The 20,230-nt window shown below is 43.9% G+C and overlaps 1 protein-coding gene across 3 annotated transcripts in view; it reads right to left on the bottom strand.

Moving 5' to 3' along the window:
- TLE1 (TLE family member 1, transcriptional corepressor) overlaps positions 1–19,933 on the bottom strand; it is an 85,472-nt gene extending 65,539 nt beyond the window's left edge. For all 3 annotated transcript variants that reach the window (XM_036261320.1, XM_036261319.1, XM_036261321.1), the window contains exons 1-4: positions 18,726–19,933; positions 17,846–17,946; positions 16,340–16,403; positions 16,184–16,228 (exon numbers count right to left, since the gene is read on the bottom strand). In XM_036261320.1, coding sequence (XP_036117213.1) covers positions 16,184–16,228; positions 16,340–16,403; positions 17,846–17,946; positions 18,726–18,749 — 234 coding nt within the window. In that variant the 5' untranslated portion in view covers positions 18,750–19,933. The remainder of the gene's footprint in view (positions 1–16,183; positions 16,229–16,339; positions 16,404–17,845; positions 17,947–18,725) is intronic.
- Between the last annotated feature and the right edge of the window lie 297 nt (positions 19,934–20,230).

Raw genomic sequence — 20,230 nt, 5'->3', positions numbered from 1 at the left:
GTTTCGCACACAGCAAGGACCTCCTAACTCCTTACACCTACTGTCACATCCTCCATCTGAGCAGGTCCCCTGTAACTAGGGTCAAAAACAAGTGGGCCAGGAGGTCAGGGCTGCCACTCTCCAGAGCCTTGCCACAAATGCCATGGCGCCTTCTCCACACATTTTTACAAAACAAGGCCAAGGCAAGAACACAAAACGGGGTGTCGGAACACATTTGCCTACTATGGGAAACAACCTCAAACACTATTCATTTAAATGATTCCACCCATGGCAATGTAATCTCGCCCCTTCTTAAGCCCTATGATTAAAACAAAACAAAGAGTACCAGATGACAGAAACCCTTTAGTGGCTCAATTAATCAGAACATAAATCACCAATTACTGGCAGATAATAACTTTTGTGTTCCATCTCCCCCTCACTTGGCAGCTCCTACTGCATTCTCAATCTGAGCCCTTTCCAACTGGGCGCAGACTCCATGCTTTCACTGCTCATCTTCCCTGCAGCTTCTCTGGAAACAAGGAGGGGTTAAAAGAAACGAGGAAAAACCTGCTGAAGGCTCTCTGGGCGGAGATAGCAACACTAATTGCTCCCATTCTCTGGCTCCTCCCCAGACAGATTGCAGGGCCTGCATCTCCGGAGAAAGCTCTCACTCCCGTATCTTCTTCACGGCAGCTCTCAGTAGAGCAACTCAAGTGCCCTTAATTGTTTATGTTCTTAATGCAGAGTCTCTTGAATGCATTCATTTTTAATAGCAGGCTTGAGTATGGGGCCCATCAAAGAACGACAAAGCAACTCTATTCATTGGTTCTCCTTCCTGCAATGATGGTCTTTTGATTTATTTGCAAATGACAAGCTTAGCAGGCCCCACTTGAGGGCTGCCCTCATTTTTTTTTTTTTTTAAGAATTCAGTTGTATTTCCAAAATGAAGTTGAGTCTGCAACACTGTATATTTGTGTAAATTTTCCCCCTTCAGTTCCTTCTAATTAATGACTTAAATGTTTTGACCCAAGTGTTGCCAAGCAGAGCATTTGGGCTTTAATTTGTCATTATGGTAAAGATGCATCCTTGACAAAAGCATGGCAGCTGTTTCAGTGCCTAAACAGCACATTTCCTTTATTCAGAAGCTCTTGTTATGGGGTTCAGAAAGTGCTGTTCACATGAAATTGTATTGACTTGTCTCATGATGGAAAAAAGACAGCTTTTGCCAGCCTTAAAGGAAAATGCACTCTGTAATGCCACAGAAGGTTTTTAAGACAAACTCTGTAGGGTGAATCACAATGCTACTGTGAAGTCATCACCTATTGTTCTCAGAACAGAAAGGGAACAAGCTTCCCCTGAAACACACCCCCACAAACACACACCTTTCACCCTGTTCACAGGTCTTAGTCATGAGGGAACGTTATAGAAATTAGATAATATCATACAATAGCAGAATTAGTGGGAGGAAAGCTGAGTGCATCATCATCATCGCAGGAAGGCTAAAATTGCAATTACAAAAATAAAATATGCCCATGTAAAGACAAAGGCTACCCTGAATCAACTTGCCTCTGAAAACTGGGTTTCTGAGAAGGTTTTATTTTCAAAATTTGTAACATTATTTTTCTTTGCAATAAAATTTAAAGCATTTCTTCATTACAGCTACCTTTTGGGCCTGTCTTTGGTTGGTACTGACTCACTATCTCTACGATCACTATCTCTACACCTTCCATCGTGACAAAGCAAACTACCTCTCCACACTACTATCAAGCACTATTGATCACTGGCTTGAGCATTTCCCATCATTCCACTCCCATCTTGTTTGGAAATCACTGGATCGGCAGCTTGATGTAAATATTTCCCTAATAGAGAGGATCCAGCCAATCCAGATAGAGGGAAAGGAACTTCCTACCTGCGGTTACCATGAACAGTGCTCCCTAATTTTAAAAGCATGCTACAGCTCGACCCGTGTGGCTCAGTGGATTGAGCATTGTCCCATAGATTGAGAGGTCCTGGTTCTATTCCCAGTAAGGGTTCATGCCAGAGTTTCAGGTTCAACCCCCAGGAGGGGGCGAACAGGAGGCAGCCAATTGCTGTTTCTTATCTCTCCTTTCCTTTCTCTCTCAAAAAAAAAAAAATCAATCAAAACTTATCAAAAAATAAAAAAGAAATAAAAGCACACTACACGTGAATGACCCTTCCACTCTTCTTCTAGAGCAACTTCCCAGGGAAAGCAACTATTCCACCAGGAGGCCTATGCCACCAATGCCATGTGGCACAGCAGCAGAATAGCCACAAGTTAGAGATGTATAGGATGGTAAGTCCCCAGGGCAAAACCATTGAGTCCCCAACTCAAACTCAGTCTGGAAGCGTCACCCCTAGCCCTTACTCCCCCAAAAGCTGAGTTACTGGAGAGGTGGTTCCTTGGGAAGAAAGACAAGGTTCTTGGCCTTCCCAGTTGGAAGCTGGGATTCTCTTTTCAATCAACATCAAGTACCAAGAAACCTGCAAAGCTCCAGAATGCAATTTATCATCACAGTGGTTAGAAGACAGACTTTAAGAAAGCAGGCTCTACTACAAATTGGGAGCCGGCCTCTGCCCTAGGATTAGGAGCAGTGACTGCAATGCTGTACCCAGCAAGCATGGGGCATCATGAGTTGGGAGCCATTGAGGTAGAAAAAACTTGTGCACAGTGAAGTCAGCGGTCGGGAAAAAATTACTTTCTCAAAAGCATCTTAGCTTATGATTAAAATGAAATCTGCGATGCTGGTGAAAATGTTCAAAGCACAACCTTTTGGAAAAGCTTTTAAGTATTTAAGAAGATGTTAAGTACAAGGATCCTAGATGACAGACTTCACTAGTATATTAAAGATTCACAGAACATTAACTCAACTATGCAGGTGGAGGCAAACAGGAGTATCATTTTAAATACAAATTAAATTATACTTTTAAAAAACTGATGATTGCATCACAATATATACAATCCAGAAAAATCTAAACAAGAGAAAAATAATCCTCATTTCTCCAAGATAACAAGCTACTTTTTCATGGGGGGGGGTGGGGAGGTATGTTGTATGAGTGAGAATTTATTTGGGGTTACATGGATGGACATAATATTATATATATATATATATACACACACACACACACACACACGAAAGTATGCCAAAGAAAAGCCCTGCATCCTCGTATGCCCAGTCATGTCAATTTACAATTTTAAGATGATACAGTATTACAATGTGTTGTCTAAAATATACTGGGGAGCATTAAATAAGGAAAAACAACTAAATCATGAAAGTGAGAACAATTTATAAACCAGAGGCCACCAGAAGTTACTACTCCTATAATTCACCAGTTACTTTACAAATAGACAAATCAATGTCTGTGCTCATGTTTTTAGAAAGCATCCCAGATATTCTTCCATTAATTATGTGGGTTCAGGACATGTCAATTCTCATTTCCCAGAGCACCAGAAACCAAATTTAAGCCACATATTCTGTTACACTGGTCTACCCTCACAGGGTTCCCACAGGACTGGGCTGTTCAATAATGCCGAGCTCCTTCTGGAAGAACAGCATAGACTTCCTGCCATTTGGACTGTGAAACACAGTAATCCACCAGGGAATAAAGGTCAAGGTTGCACTTTTGGTCATTACTGAATCATTTGAGATGATCTGTGGTGAGGATGAGAGGAAAATCGAAGGCTGTGAGAACGCTGCAAATGGCCTGACCTCAGACCAATTTTCATCTCCATCTGTCTAATAGACATGTGGATAAAAAGCCCTCCCTCCTTCTGGGCCACACGGCTGTTTTCAAATGTGCGGCACAAGCCAGGAACCAGTTAAACAATATATTAATAGGGGGAAATAACCTGCTAAGCCCCAGATGACGCTTACTCAGGTTTGGGGTCATTGGCTAAAGTTTGGAAGGCGATTTTTCCAGTCTGCAAGCAGTCCTGCAGCTAAATCAAAATTTTAACAAATACAGAGAATCATCTGCGGTGCAGTGGCATGTGACAAAATCTCCTTATTCTTACATGCAAATATATGCATACTTACACCTCCACCCCCCACCAAAAGACATCCACACAATTTCTATTACTTCTGTTAACACACACACAAAGGGAGCAGCAGTTCCAAAAACTGCATGCTGCTGAGAAATCAATCTTTTTTCAAGTGCCCAATTAATGCTGCTTAATCATTATTCAGGCCTTTCAATCCTTATATACAAAATATTCCTGGGAACCCGGAGCCTAATTATCATTTAAACCATGGAATCAATACTAATATCCGAATTGTATACTCATACACCCCTTTACTGGTTTGGCCACACTACTTTTTTAAGTGAATGTTGTGCCATATATATGTTGAGGCCCCCACAGTATATCAATGTCAAACAACATCGTGTCAAGCTAAGATTCAATTCAGGTAAGTGCCACTGCCAAATTTTCTTGTTCCCAGACGGGCTTTAAGATTATTTTATTGCTTAAAATTTAATTTGTTCCAACTCGTGTCTCCATGACAACGTTGGCTAACCCTGCAAATCATTTGGGTAATTGGATATCTTATCTTTCTATTGCTCTCAAATCGAATGATTCTGCTAGAATTGTAACAGCCAATCAAATTTACAGTCCTCCTGAGTAATAGACTTGGAAAAGTAGCCACATTCATCTCCTCTTTACAGCCATATTAACCAGTATGCGACAAACAGTAGACTCTGGTCTTCAAACTATACTCCAAATTATAAATGGTGTCAATACCAATATTCTCACAGTGCAAAGTCTACTCAAAAGCCTCTTCCCTTTTACACTGTTTTGAGTGAATTGGTATTCAGTCCATATAAACCTTGAGCAATTTCAGTATTTTTAGGGAAACTGACAAGAGTAATTTCAGTAGTTTTTATCAGAAAAGGAAAAAAAAAAGAAATCACATCTTTAGGGGGATATTTGACCTTGTGATGGAATAATGACCAAAACAATGGCTGCACAAGATTATAGCGTATGCTGCCATTGATGTTTCTGAGGCTCTTTGGGGGTGGGGGGGCTAGCCATATTTGATCCATTCATCAAGAAATAAGAATGAATACAGAATGAATCACCAGTTCAAAAATCCCTATACCCTTAGAGAAATTCAAGAAGTCAAAATGTGACTGAAGAACATCACAGCATTCAGGGTAGTAGTCAATTACTGAATACAGATTTCCTACAAGATTCAAAAGTCAGCAGTTCCCCTCATGATTTTGGTTTTTGGTCAGCTAAAAAGTACAGATGTTGGAGACATTTCAGTGGTCCAAGTCCAATCTTCTTGGTAGCTGCACAAGGAGATTGGCTCTGCAGGAGCTCACAGGCCAGGCACTGTAAAAAAGCCAGCCAGCTTACAAATGAAAACAGCTCCAGAACTCAGGCCAACTGGCAGGCTCAGGGGGTTGTCAAGAATCTCGCGCTTCCCCTACATATACTCAGGACTTCACGGTCTGCTCAGGCTAAACACAACAAGACAGAAACGTGGAGCTTCTCAGCACACAGATGTCAACAGGCAGCTGAGCTTCTAAGCAAATGTGAGAATAGGTAGTGGCACAATTTGTCTTAGCTGTGACCTCCTTTATCCCTAGTACTTACACAAGAAGTTTCTCCTTCACTGTGCTTGGCAGTAAGAGACAACAGCCTAAACTTCCAGTGTGTGCAATCCCAAAGGCCCTGCTTTCCTCCCTTGTGCATTGTTGTTTTTTTTCCTGCTCTCCCAAATTATTAGCACAAGCAGAAGCTGTGATGTGGCAGTCCACAAAAGCCTCAAGCCCATGATGTACACAGAGGACATAACACAATTACCTTCTCAAACTTTTGCACAGGACCTTACAAGTTTTCATAGCCAGAAGATACACCCCCCTCCCAAGGCTGGAGATGACCTCTTTCTCTAACAAGCAACAACTTGGCCTTGTAATTTATAACCCTGCCCCTTCTTTTCAGGATAACAAAGTGTCTTCAAATTAAGAATTGAATTTTCTACATTACATTAAAAAGAAAAATATCAGAAATGCGCCTCCCATCATTTATTCTGCCAAAATTCACTTCAGTAAAATGAACCAAATCCTCTTTGTTTTTTATCCATCCCCTAAAATAAAAAAAAACAACACAACTCTATTTTCACTAGTAGTTATATTAACTACTTAAGGTGCCTTCCAAGGGCACATTTTACTGTTTGGCCTAAATAAGGCATTTTAATTCTTCTAGATTCCTTGGACAACAGGCTACCAAAAGGGGCTTCATTTAAAAAAAAAAAAAAAAAAGTTTCCTTTGAGCCTTAAGATAAATGCTTCTGATCTTAGAAGGAAACAAATAAAAAACTTAGTCATTGAGAGAAAATAATGAAGTGAACAATTCAAATAGAGGGAGGAAGGAAACTGGGCTTGGAAAAACAAGATGGGAGTGTGGTCTAGAATTCCAACAGGGTTCAGTTTTAAAGGGATCAATAACAGATTTTAAGAACAGCTTCCTCAGAGTGCCCACAACCAGGCACCATTGTGTCTGCATAAAGAAACTCACTCAATCCTGGAACTACCCTCTGGGGTAGGTGCTGTCTTCATCCCCTAACCCACTGGCCTGTTCACTCTTGTGTAAGGAGGAATAATTAATACCCACACAAAGCGGAGGCAGAGGGGCTGGAAGGATTTACAGAGCTCCTACAGCACAATTCCTAGGGCATGTGGGAGCTCAATGGATGGGAACTCTGACTATTTACTCTAATGCCCCAAATAAGCTTACATGACAATAATATACCCAAGAAGCTGACTTTTGAAAGCCAAAGCTGAAAAAGATAACTAACTGCCTGAGACCCAAACGGGCACCTGTAGCTGCAGGCTGCACAGGGACTAGCTGCCCTTCCTCCATTCTGGCGGCCCATCCTTTATTCTCTCCACACCAGACCAAGATGCAGATCAATGTTAAGACCTCCTTTCCTAAACCGAAAGCCACCTATATATTTTCACTCACTAATCCATAGAAGCCTTTCAAATGGCACAAATAAAGGCGGCTGCATTTTGTTCTCTAAATCAATTTTCTCCCCAGCCATCAAGTAGATGTTCCCGCACAGAGAAAGAACAGCCCTTCCCTTCTAATTCAAAAATCCATACTGTCATTGCCCTTGCAAACTGCTAAACAAGCAGTATCGGCAAGTCACTTGTGTTCTGTAATATATTTACTGCAAATCCCAATGGCTCACCTCCTAATGCAGTTTTCTATTGTGTCTGTGCGTGTCAATACACTGGCTGGTCACCTTACTTGTAAGAGGCTCTGACCGGCTGTTTGCTCAAGGCATCAAGAGGGGACTAAGGCTGTACTCCTGGGGCCCCCTGCCTTGGAGAGCCTCCTCCACATACAGGAGTACTCAAAGAGGTTTTGTTTTCTGGTATTTCACACCATTCTACCACCCACAGCCTCTGAGGCTAACTTAACTTCTCCATTAGGACAGTTTCCAGCCACACAAAGTCCAAGGTCAGAGTCCTTTTGCACAATTATTTCCTGATTTCCTACCTATCAACACTAAAGCTATTTCCCCAAGCAAATATAACGATTGCATCTTAAAGGTGCACTACACAGGGCCAAAAGGCAGGAAGGCCTGGGAAGGGAAATCAGCTTTCCTGTCTAAGTACAAATCTCACTTTCAGGTGACAACTAAAAAAGAAAGTACCCTAACACTATATATCCATGGATCACCTAAAACAACAATGCCAAAAACACAAAGGCCAAGTCTAGCAGGAAAATGTTATAAAATATTATCAACACCGATTAAGATGGAATTCTTAAAATTCTTCCTCTGCATTTATCAGTCTAAAGCAGGGTTGGTAGCTAGAGAAAGGCCCAGCCCTATAACAAACTCTTTAAGTTTTCCAGAATTATTCATTTATCCATGGGGGGGGGGGGGGGTACACAAAAGCTCTGTGTATATTTGACAAGCAGATATTATAAAATGTTTACTTATAGACTGCTGGTATCATTATAGGTGGGGTGCAATGTGAGCGTTTGTTGTCTATTTCTTTCTTCTTTTCAGCAAATTTGAAATTCTTTATAAAAAAAATGTTTGGAGGGCGAAGGGACTATGTAAAGACTGTTAAGTAAATAATCAATGGGTATAATCATTACTATTAAGAAACCTGGCAACTAGGTCTAGTGTAATGCCTTGGGCAAAGCTTGTAACTCAACTTATCCACACCATAACTCTATCAGGCCTGTGGTTGACCTTAGGAGATAAGCAGTGATTCCAGGGACAGCAACTGATGCACGCCCTCAGTTCACATGGAAGCCCAGGCCGTAGCAACTGTTCTTTGCTTCTGTTTTCTCTTTTTTTTTAGTACAAACCAAAATCTATTACTGTAATTAAGCTCCCCATTAAGAAGCCTCAGTAGATATTCTGACTATAAATCACTTTTTTAAAAGGAAAACAACTTAAGCAAACATGATTAGATTAGATTATTAGAATTAAAGCCCTTTAAACATCTAGTGAAATCAAACAGAATTCATTCTGAATTTTAGCATAAGGACCCATACTCTCAACTCGGGTTTTTTTTTTCCCGATTCAGGTTTTTAATCTGGGTTCCATGGACTTGCTGAAGAATCCTAACATGTCCACAAAGACCAAAATTGCTGGGCAAAGCTATTGTGCACGGTTTTTTGCCAAGCAGCTTTCACCTCATTTTCATATAGATTCAGGTTCCAACTGCCACTCTACATAAAGAGCAAATTGAATGCCACTTAACAAGTGCCTACTCTGCCTGATTCACTGGGAAGTGTAGATGTAGGTCTCAAACTCAAGCTTCAAGCAGACTGCAACCTAGCTGGAGTAACAAAAGAGGGACATGAAAAAAAACATGATTACAGAAATCAGAGTAAAAATAGTGGTGTGGCAGCCTTCTGTTGGAGCAGTCACGGAAGGCCTTGAAGAAGGCAGTGTTGTTATTAGAGCTGGACCTTGACGGATACCGAGGAAGGCCATGTGAACTTTGACAAAAAGGCCTGGGCTTTTTATACAGAAAACAGAAAAACACAAACACATTTTAGGCAGGAAGAAGAGACCCATTTGGCTGGATTAAAAGGACCTGGAGGGCCCTGGCCGGTTTGGCTCAGCAGGTGGAGTGTCGGCCTGCGGACCACAGAATATTGGGTTTGGTTCCCACTAAGGGCACATACCAAAAAAAAAGGACCTGGAGGGAAGAAGAAGGAGGTGGCCAAGTAAGACTGGCAGGGACACTAATCAGGGGCAGACACAGAAGCTGTGAGTGACGGACAGAGGCAATTACTGGAGTAGAAAGAAAAATCAGAAAGAATAGCCCTGGCCGGTTTGGCTCAGCAGTTAGAATGTCAGCCTGCGGTCCAGAGAGGCCCGGGTTTGGTTCCTACTAAGGGCATGTACCTCGGTTGCAGTTTGTCCCCGGCCCTGGTTGGGTCATGCGGGAGGCAACCACTCGATGTGTCCCTTTCACGTCGATGTTTGTTTTTTTCTCCCCCCCCCGCCCCCCCCCACTCTGTCTGAACAAAAAATGGAAAAATGTTCTCGGGTGAAGATTTAGGAAAAAAAAAAAAAAGACATACCAAGGAGATAAAAAAAACTCAAACCCCTAAAAAGTGTTTTACATTCATTATCTTAAAGATGCTCCCCCATTCCAGGGCTAGAGTTCCAAGAGTGTTTGAAATGTAGGGCTAGTGGTCTGTAGAGTGGGCCATAACCTAGGGCCACACAGAACAAGTCACTGTAGTACACTGAGAATATAAGAAATTTTATTTCAACCCCTCCATTTAAATTTTCCATTTACGCATAATAAAGGTATACAATATATTAATATAATATACCTATATAACTTATAAATTTATAACAAGCCTGGTGATGTTTTCACACCTTTTACTGACAGGTTGCACAAAACACCAGACTAATAATCTGGTTAGATCGGTAATGGTGCTAACATCAAACCCAGCATGTACTTCAGTGGTTTAACAAATTGCATGATTTGAACACCCAAGTTCAAATACACCTACATTCCCAGAAACAACTGATTCCACTTCATCAAGTGGATGTATCTACCAATACACTGAAAACAGTGTGTATACAACTCTCCCTCCTCCAGGGGGCACAGTGATATATACCCACCGCACTTAATAGCAGTTTTTCTCTATTTGGTAAATTAAAAAATTATTTCAATTAACAGAATTCTCATTGTTTTTTTGCTTCTATTCAAAATTAACTTTACCTTACCCTTTTTCAGCTAACATATTTTGTGGTGAAAGACTGACTAAGAAGAAAATACTACTAAAAGAAAAACAACAAGAAGAAAGTTTGTTATACCCATATAAAAACGTGTGGGGAAGAGGTAAGCAATGTGCTCAGTTATGCCTTCATGTTGTTTTAAGGCAGGCAAATAAATTAAACTTAAAATAATTTAAAATCTAAATGATATATTTAAATGATAAAATAATGAAATACAGATTTGTACAAAATCACAGGTTATTTGATAAAACTTTGTGTCAACATTTCTGGGGAGTTTCATAAAAAGCATTATAGCGACTGGGTAGTCAACTGAGCAGTTCTGTAATCATAGTTTTGCAAGCAATTCTGAAACCATATTTTCTTTAACCAAGTGAATGGGAATATATAAAATATCTTAATTTATTTTAAAATTTCAGTGCTATTTTTTCATTTCTTAGATCAAACCATGCCTCAGAAAATTAGAAAATCTCTCCCTCACCTGAGTGCCTATACCTGCACTCTCTCTCTTTTTAAAACACCAAACCATGTACATTCATGGAACAATCCTATGGCACATTTCTTACTACAGAACTCACCAATCCTATTAGTGAGGATGATTTTGAAGGTATAAATGCCTAATCTTGTCAAATAAGCTGACAGACCCAAACAGCTGACTAAAGTTTAATTAAAAACCATATACCCAACATTCCACATTAAAGGTACTAGTTCTGGGAATTTCAACTTTAAAATAATCTGAAGTAACACTAAGCAACAAGAACCAGAGGGGATGAGGTGACTGAGTCAATCAAAGCCTTAATAAAGAGAACCCAGTCAGTTTCTTAGTTTCTTCCAATTTAATCCACTTCTGGAGACCACAAAAGTTTAATAACCAAAGAGCAAGAACTCAGATCTATGGAAACTTAAAATGGTTCCATGAGCCAATAACTGAATAAATATATCTTTAGTTTAACTACCACACAAGATGATTTACTTAAATATTTGCTAAGGGAACAGATTTTTTTTCTTTTTCTGTTTCTTAATAAGCACTGTTTGGAGGAACATCTTAAACCTTCAAAGACTCTCCACAACTGACACACTTGAGATGCTAGGTTCTGGTTGGGTGCGGTGTGACTCCCCTGTCTCGAGATGAACCAAACTATAGAACCTGCCCAGTCTAAACCCTCCTTTTTCAGAGAGGAAAACCGAGGCCCAGGCAACTTATTAATGACTTGTCCAGTCACTAATCGAAGTCCCTAATTAAGGGACCTCATTGAAGTATTTTACACAAAGGCAGATCCTACAGATCACAACAGGTCCCCACGGGCCGTTCATTCCACCTCTTCTTTGCTCTCTGTCTCTGAACGTGCCTCCCTCGTCTTAACCCTATTCCTAACCCTGTTGGGTCCTGCCTTTACTTAACATTTTATTCCTACTGGCATTTTTGACATCAGTTTTAAATTTTAAAAATAGTACTGTTTCTCTTGAGTACTGAGTTTTTTGATACCTCCCTTAAATTCTGTGCCCAAGGCAAGTGCCTCACTCACCTCATCCTAGTCAGCCCTGGACAGAAACCAGCAACCTGGCCAACTGTGGAAGGAGTTGGTGCAGGTTTCATAGTAAGGAGACAGCCCTGCATGCCGATAAAAAAACAAAAGCTAATCTTGCACCTCAGAATCAGGCTCTCAATACACAAGGAGTTTTATCTCTTTTAACTTATGCTTGTAAAGGACAGGCCTGGCTAGTGAGAATGAAATTGGGGACCACTCCAATCCTGATGACAGCCACCCTCTCTGTAGTACAAGATTAACACCTGGTGGAGCTTAACTCTAAGTGCCTGCACTCGAGCTAGTCACTTCCCATTCGAAGACACTGACCTAGAAAAAATTCTCAAAGTGAGAAAATGTAGACAGAGAACACAACTGGTTAAAAAACAAGAAAGGTAAAACTTGCAGACAAACAGTAAAGCAGTCACATCTATGGAATTAACCCACAGGTAAATCCCTAACAGTTCCACCTAAACACTTTTAAAAATACTACTGGAAAACAACTTATCTTTAACAAGAGACTTTAAAAAGCACACATCAAAATTGTGAAAGCAACTCTACTTCGAAACTGACCTAGTCTGAGAAACTGTTTGCTGAAATATTACATGGGGCTTGGAAATGTAAGCTCTGGTCTGGTTTTTCCTCGTTCTCCTCTCCTTCCCCACCCCATGACCAGGACTGCAGAATACATCTTTCCTCCTAGAGCCAATCCTTTCATTTGAATTCTCCACCGCCCTGGAGAACCCTGTATGCTCACTCGGCCTGCTCTTCAGAAAAACGCAGGCACAGTGAGACCAAGTGACTGATCAAACTCATCACTGGGCCTCAACCAGGAGTCCTGGCCACATGTTTCAAATTTTCTTTTATTCCTAGACATTAGTTTAACCTGAAGACAGTGTTGCTAGGTTGGCTACAGCTTTCTACGTAGCTATGGACCCCAAAGATCAATCCGTAGTGCTAATTTTCTTAACTTCTAAAACATGTGCCTAAGCCCCAACCTGTCTTGTAAATCATGAAGTCAGTAGCAGAGACCCAGAGTGAGAACAGGAGAGACATGCAGCTAGGTAACCTTGGGTCACTACATAGAGGCCCAAGGGTGTTTCTGTCACTTGAGGACCAGGCGACCCAAACTCAAGCTTCAATAGGTGCTCCGCCTTGACAACACCCAGACTCTGAACACGTGCCACAGCTGCAGACAGAGCAAAACACCTACCCCCAATCTACTTCACAGGATGAGTCAAGTCACTTTGGCAACGTGCTATACAAATTCAAGCCATTAATGACAACTCATGGCATGGCTTCAAGAGCCTGCTGAAAAGATGCACAAGTGGAATAGATAAGGCTTATGTACGTATATAAGTACGTACTGTCCATAAAAATATCAAATGAGGTAATACCATGCCATGTGACAGGAAAAGAGGCCTGTAAAATTCACACAGCTAAACACACTAGACACAGACCTCAAAACAACCAGCCTCACAGTAACTGGTTTTTATTGTAGCCTAACACTTTGGTGGTATCAAAATTGCCTCAATTTTTCATGAGGAGTCTCCACCTCTTGTACAGAGATGGCTTGAGTTTAAGATCTACCCAAAGAAAGATGGACAGGCAGAGATCTATAAAAGGCTCAAAAGAAGAAAAAAAATTTGCCTCAATGCTATAATAAAAGATTTCAGTATCCATTACCATCCCTATGCCGTTGACGTCTCAGTAACCAGCCACAAATGGGAGCAGAGAAAGTAAGGGGAAGGCTTATCAGGAAGTGTTGACACAACATAAACATGGACTGTGGGCACCAAACCAAGTAAGGAAACCACAATTATACCATTCTTGATTTGGACGCACTTCCACTTTTTTTTTTCCAGATGGAAAAGTCTGGTGAGACTTGACAATGAAATCTCTAAAACTCACTCCTTCAACAAACCCGCTGAAAGGTGGGAAGGGAGAGCAGTAGTCACACTGGAGGTAAATCTTAACAACATTAAAGCTCTCTCCACAGAAAGTTTCCCCATCACTGCATTTTTTCAGTAACAAAGATGTTGTCAGAAATGACAATTTTTGTGTCCCCTGATGATGCCTTTCTAGCATTTGGTTATAAGCCATAAAGCAGGACTAATTTCAGCCTGTCAGGAGTCTCGCTAATGCCCAGTTTCCCCCTAGAGAGAATTCCTGTCAAATCTAATGAGAGCTCCAAAGGCCCTCTCTACAATATAATGAGCACTTAGGCCATGCTGGTGATCAGGCGGCAAAAAGCATCAATTTGGGCCTGGCTACACCCTGGGGGCCAGACGTCACCAGTTTTAATAAGAATTATGATTACTAGCTGCACCAAATGTCTCCTCAGAACTTATTATTAATGTGTGACATTCAGAAGGATGTTTTTCAAATGTAAGGCCACTTTAAACTGAATTATAGCACTGCTTTGCATACTACTCTAGTTAAGGGTCTGTCAGCATTTATAATATAAACCAAATTTCAGAGGGCTGAATACCCTACTATGAAGAATATGGCATCTCTCAGCTTTTCACATTTTTCAAATTACTGAGCCAATTGTATATAGCATATTATTAACGTATATTGGCTCATGGACAGACAAATGCCTGGGAATACAGAAACTCATTAGAAAACTATTTTCACACCATGGGAGTGCCTGACCCTCTTCTCCCCTTCCCTTCTTGCTATGTGATAAAGAAGAGGTCACTCCACCATGTAACTACAGGAACCCAGAAGAATTACACACCTCCTTAGCTCCCCCAATAAATCCAGCACCAGCAAACATCACACAAAGGTGGCATTCCCTTGTAAAAGAGTCAGTGAGATTATCAAATCCTTTGAGTTTATGAGTTTAAGAAAAAGCCTGGTCTCTTCTTACTCTTCCAGAATATTCGTTAGCCAAAAAAAAAGAGCAGGGGAGGGGGGAAGGGAGGAGGATGGGGATCTTTAGTGTTAACAAAAAAAAAAATGGCAGGTTAGAACTTCTTGACCAAGTTTATTTGCATAATTTATTTAAATGACCATAGATCTTCTAGCCAATTACTATCAACAAGTTACAAGTGCCTCAATCAGGCACTAGCCATTTAAACACACAAAAACAAAGAAATAAAAACAAAGGCACAAATGCGACAAGAACTAGACTACCAACTCTGTGAATCAGAATAAAATCAGCACTTTTAAAGGCCCAATTGTATTATTAATGAAAGGCCCTGAACTTCACTATCTCTTTCCAAACACACATCTGAGAACAGATCTAATGTACAGGATGATAACATTATGAAACCTATGATGAATTAAAAATCAAAGAGTGCAGAGTTACAAAAGCAGAATTCAACTCTGAAACACACTTGCTTAATGAAAGTCTCTGACTATAAGGAAGATCTGAAGGCTGAACTAATCAATTTCTCCACTGTGCCCCAGCCGGTCAGCCATGCTCTTTAATTTAATGAAACAAGGGTTTGAGATGAAATAGCACATATACATCAAGTAAGAATTGTATTGTTGCACTTTGAAATGTGTCCAACAGTGCAACTTCATCTGATGATAATTTTTTAAGAGGCAATCGATTTCTAAAAGACTTATTGTACCAGCGTCTTGATGAAAAAGTGAATGTCAGCATATCTCCAGAATACTTACACCCTACCATTAATGCTTTCTTTGGCAGACAATGACTACTCAATCGAGGGTCCTTTGGGCTGAGCAATCATTTAGCTTTTCTTCTCTTATGAGGTCCTTAGTGCCTTGTTCCAGTTCAATACTCTTTTTATACACCATTATAGTAGCCATAAGTGTGAATTTTATGGGAACTTGCAAACTCATAGTCATAGCTAGAGCTTTCCAGTCACTAATCTTTTCATGCTTTTAAAACCACTAGGACTGAAGCAACTCCCAACATATGCTGTGGCCATAAAGGAACGTTTTTTTCACCTCCAAACCTGCACCAACTGAGAAATTTTTCAAGAAGACTTATGCTAATAAGCCACTAATTCTGAGTATCACTTTATGCAGCCCCAAAGCATAAAGAAAATTCCATAGTTAGTCATATACCTTGTTTAACCTGATTTAAAGACAGGAGTGACTCACAGGTCCATACTTCTTTCCAAACCAGAACAAAAACATTAGCAACTTCAGCAACTCTACAGAATACCCAGGTCTTTCAAGGAGAATATATCTATCCAGATAGAAAAGGAAACTCAAGAGTCTCAATTCCTATCTGCCTATGAACAAGCTAGTTTATATTTCCAAAGTACCTTTCACCCAGTCATTTAAACATTGTGTAACTATCAAGAAGCAATCCTTGCTGCAGAATACTACCACCAATTTGCAGGAAGGGGAACCAAGGCAGAAAAATGGCATACAAATCCCCACTAAACAAAGCCAGTATTAAAGAACCATGACTCATTTGTCATTTCAGCTTGAGACTTAACTAAAGCTTACCTGTTTATGCATTTCTATGTTTAATCCATATGACATTTCATAATACTGTAAAAAAAAAAAGAATCAAGCATTTCATTAACTCACATTTTATAATGCTAAGAACACATATTTGCTCATATTACATGAAAAGGAAAAAGTCTAATCTTGGATACCTACCATCACATAGTGCCTCTGCATTTCTGTCTTTTCACTTGCCAGTTTCTCACATTCCAATTTAAGGCTACGAAAACAAAACAGGCAACTTAATGTAAACATTATGTCACTTGTTTTAACATCTGCCTCACATATTTGCACTTCAAGTAAAAACACAGACCAATTTGGAAAAGCCATAAACTATCTAGGTAAACATCCAAAAACTTTGTCCCTGGTTTAACAGAGAAAAGAGATTAAGTGAGCATTACAGGGTATCCATTCAGCAGCTATTCTTTTTCTTCTTGGTGCATACCTGGTGAGGTGACAAGAAGGGAAAATCTGTCAAAACCTCTGATCTACCCAGAAGACTGATTCCTCCTGCTGGTCATCTATTCACTCCTACTTCCCTGCATCGAAGTTTGCTTCTCTGGACTCCCACAAAAATCTGGCCTTTGCACTATCTTCAATCTCAGGCATAGGCTGTACTATCTTTGCCAACTTAACAGTCTCTAGGTTTGAAAATTTTAACTGTAAAGTTACTTCTACAATTGTTGGTCCCTTTTAAAACCTTTGGTTTTTAAATCCCTGCCAAAATATGTCAAGCAGCTACTGTGATAAAGTGGGTTGAAGTCCTCCCTGCTTGGTAAACACATTGTGGGCAGCTATGCCTCAAGCTCTAGAGATTATGTTCAAGTAAACAAAAGGTCAATAATCCGAAAGCCTCTAACAAAATAAAAAAATTCACACTCAAGCATCTATAATGCTTCTCAAGCATGACAACAATAAAAATTGTTACTACAGTTATTTCTTAGCTCTAATCACTCAAAACTTCATAGGAACAAGAAACTAACATTTCTGGAAAGTCCGTTATGAATGGGTTGCTTTACAGTTTTCACTTATAAATCTTTTGAAGTAGGTCTCATTAGACAGAGACTAAAGCTGAGATGGATATAAATGTGACTCCAATCCCCTGTCCTACCCAAACCAACCCAGAATGACACCAAAGCAGGCGAGTCTTCCCTGACACACATCCACCCCTCTCATCACCGCCAATACTAGACACAGCTAAAAGCATCCAGCTTTTCATAATGGACTTTGCCTTAGACCACCCAATTCTCTAGCATGGCAAACAGTGATTTCAACACTGGCTTTGCCTCCCTGAACCCACACTCCAGGGCTGGACCATCGACTGAACCAAGGTTTTAGCTCAGCCTGTTGCAAAATAAATAAATGAAGTACAAATATTGATGGTTCTCATGCAACTCCTAAATACACGAAAATAGACTCCCTGTAACAGCAGCAAACGGGTAAAAGGGAAACAATGGGAGGAGGAGGAGACAAGAGAAGGGGTTGCCCTGGAAGAGCCAGGAAAGGGGGTAACGTGAATGACAGGTCTTTACTTCGACTCCACACGCCACCGCCTGGACGCCTGTATTAAGTACAGCCGTTGCCGCCACCTCCACGGGGCTGAGCGACAAGGGGCACCCGGCTGAGCCGGCGACCATTCGCCTGGCACCGCCGGACACGCACCTGTGATACTGAGCCTGCAGGAACTGGAATTCCTCCTTAATGCGGTCCAGGGACTCCGGAATAGTGAACTTGAAGGGCTGGCCTGCAGCCTGGTGCGGCGTCTGGGGCGACCAGCGAGCAGGACCGAGGGTCGGGGATGTGGGTGAATGGATAAAGCAGTAAATCAGAAAACAGAGAAGTAGGTGGGGCATAAACAAAAATTAAAAGTTAGAAGTGGCGGAAAACGGAATCTTGAACTCGAGTTAGAGCTTTACTTTGCGGAGGGAGAAAATGGACCCTACCCCCAACCCCCAGCTTCTAGAGACTCGGAGCCTCTTCCAGCCTCCAGGGTGGGTGGTGGTAAGTGCGCACGGGTCACGCGGCTGGATGGAAGGGGGTTCCCCGGCGGCCTCTGAGAACCCGGCCAGATTGTGGAGATCGCCGCCCCCTCCTCCACAGGCGCGATAATGACCCAGGGGACCAGAGGAGAAAAACAACTCCCAAACGTTCCCAGTTCCCAGAGTCGCCCGGGCCACCTCCAGGCGCGCCGGAACGGGGGCCTCATTGACATGCAAATAGGCGACCAGAAACAAAGGGGGGGGGGCGCCCTAGCCGCCCGGGGGAAGGGGGAGGATGTGGCTGCGGGAGCGAAACCCCAGCCTCTCCCGGCGCCCCCGCCCTCCCTGTCTAGACGTCAAGTAGGAAGGGGCCCAGAAGAATGGGGGGAAATTGGGAGTTTCAGCCCACAACCCACCCCAGGAGACCAGGGCCCGGGACCTCCCAGCCTTGCACACTGAGCCCAGGGGGTCCGCCAGAATGTAGCTGCCACCCGCCTCCCTACGGCCAGGAAGAGCACCTCCTCCCCCACCACAACCCTGCCCCCCAGCCAGCCGCGCCTCACCGGGTGCCGGCTCTGCGGGAACATCGCTCTGGCGGCGGCCGCGGCTCTGTTCCCGGGCAACTCAATTCTCCGCTCAATTTCCAACTTTAATCCCGCCGAGGAAAATTAAGCTGGGAAGCCAGGCGGAAGCGGGACGCGCTCCGGGCCCGCTGGCCACGCACGCAGGCGCGCTCGGAGGGGCGCACTGGCTACTCGGCGCCCGGCTGCTCCTGCTCCCGCCGGTGCGGGCTCCCGCGTTCAGGGCCACATCGTCGGGCACCCCAGGCCCGGCTGCACCAAGAACCTCCGCGGCGACGCAATTGTTCTCCAACCCGCGGGCCTCGGCCGCCCGGGTGGGATGGTGGGAGGCGCGGTGACTCCGGCCCGCTCCCGTAGGCGATCCGCGTGCGCGGCAACCGTCCCGGGCAAACAGATCCAGGAGGGCTGCTTTCCTCTGCTCTTCTCCCGGTCCGCCTCCTCTCCGGGTTTTCCCCGCAGCGCGGGCGGGCGAAGGGCAGGTGGTTCGGCGCCCCCGGCTAACCCCACACAAACAAACCTGGTGACGTTCGGAGCCGACCCTCGCGCGTCGGGGCAGCGCCTGCGGCCGGGCGGTCGCAGACCCCCGACACTACAGGGAGAGGGGAGGGCCGCGGTGGAGGCTCCGCAGCCTCAGTCCCGGCAGAGGAGCGCTGGGTGACGGGGACGGTGCGGAGGGCGCGCCCGGAGGCTGCTCGGCACGCCCCGTGCCACTGGCACTCGATGTTCTCCGCGGTCGCACAAACCTTCCAGGCCCGACGGGGCTAGTCTGCGGAGGGCAGTCCCGCAGCCGCCCACTGCTCCTCGAGGCTGGGGCGCATCTGGGCGCGGCGTCCGGTGAGCACTCGCCCCGCACGACCGGCCCGGCCGCTTCGGACCCTTCCTCCGAGCCCCTTCCCCGGTCCTCTTGCCTTCCTTTCGTCTGCCTCAACGTAAAAGGCGCTCCAGCCCGCTGCAAAGTTCTCTCACGACATCCACGAGATGGTGGCGAGAGGAGCAGGAGTGAGCTCCGCCGCTCGGCCTCCCTCCCGGCCGGCAAACTCCGCGGGCGAGTCTGGAGTAGTGGCGACAGGGGCAGCCGGCGGAGGTCCGGGCTGGTGGCGCGAGTCCCTCCCGGCCGAGAATAGGTGGGGGTGGTGCAGTCGGCTGCCTCGGGAACGAGGGGCACAGGGAAGCCTCAGACGCTGCTGCTGCTGCTGCTGCTCCTGCAGCCACCGCTCCAGCCGCTGCCGCCGCCGCCCGCGTTACCTCGCGCCGGTTACATTAACACGCGGTTTCACACTCCGGAGCTAACCAGCGCGGGCCCCGCCCAGCCCCGCGCGGGCCCCGCCTAGCTCCGCGCAGGCGGGGGATGCGAGCACCGAGCGGACGGGCGACGCGGGCCGGGGCGGTTGGGAGGGGGAGCAGAAGGCCAGCGTCAGCCAATCGCGTGCGTCGCGCCCAACGTGGGGTGCAGACGCGACACTTCCCCGGAGCCTATGGCGGCGCAG

The sequence above is a fragment of the Molossus molossus genome, unplaced genomic scaffold (assembly GCF_014108415.1).
Source record: "Molossus molossus isolate mMolMol1 unplaced genomic scaffold, mMolMol1.p scaffold_m16_p_14, whole genome shotgun sequence".
In the NCBI taxonomy this organism is placed as follows: Eukaryota; Metazoa; Chordata; class Mammalia; order Chiroptera; family Molossidae; genus Molossus; species Molossus molossus.
Note: the sequence above shows the minus strand (reverse complement) of the source record. Positions and strands in the feature narration are given on the sequence as shown.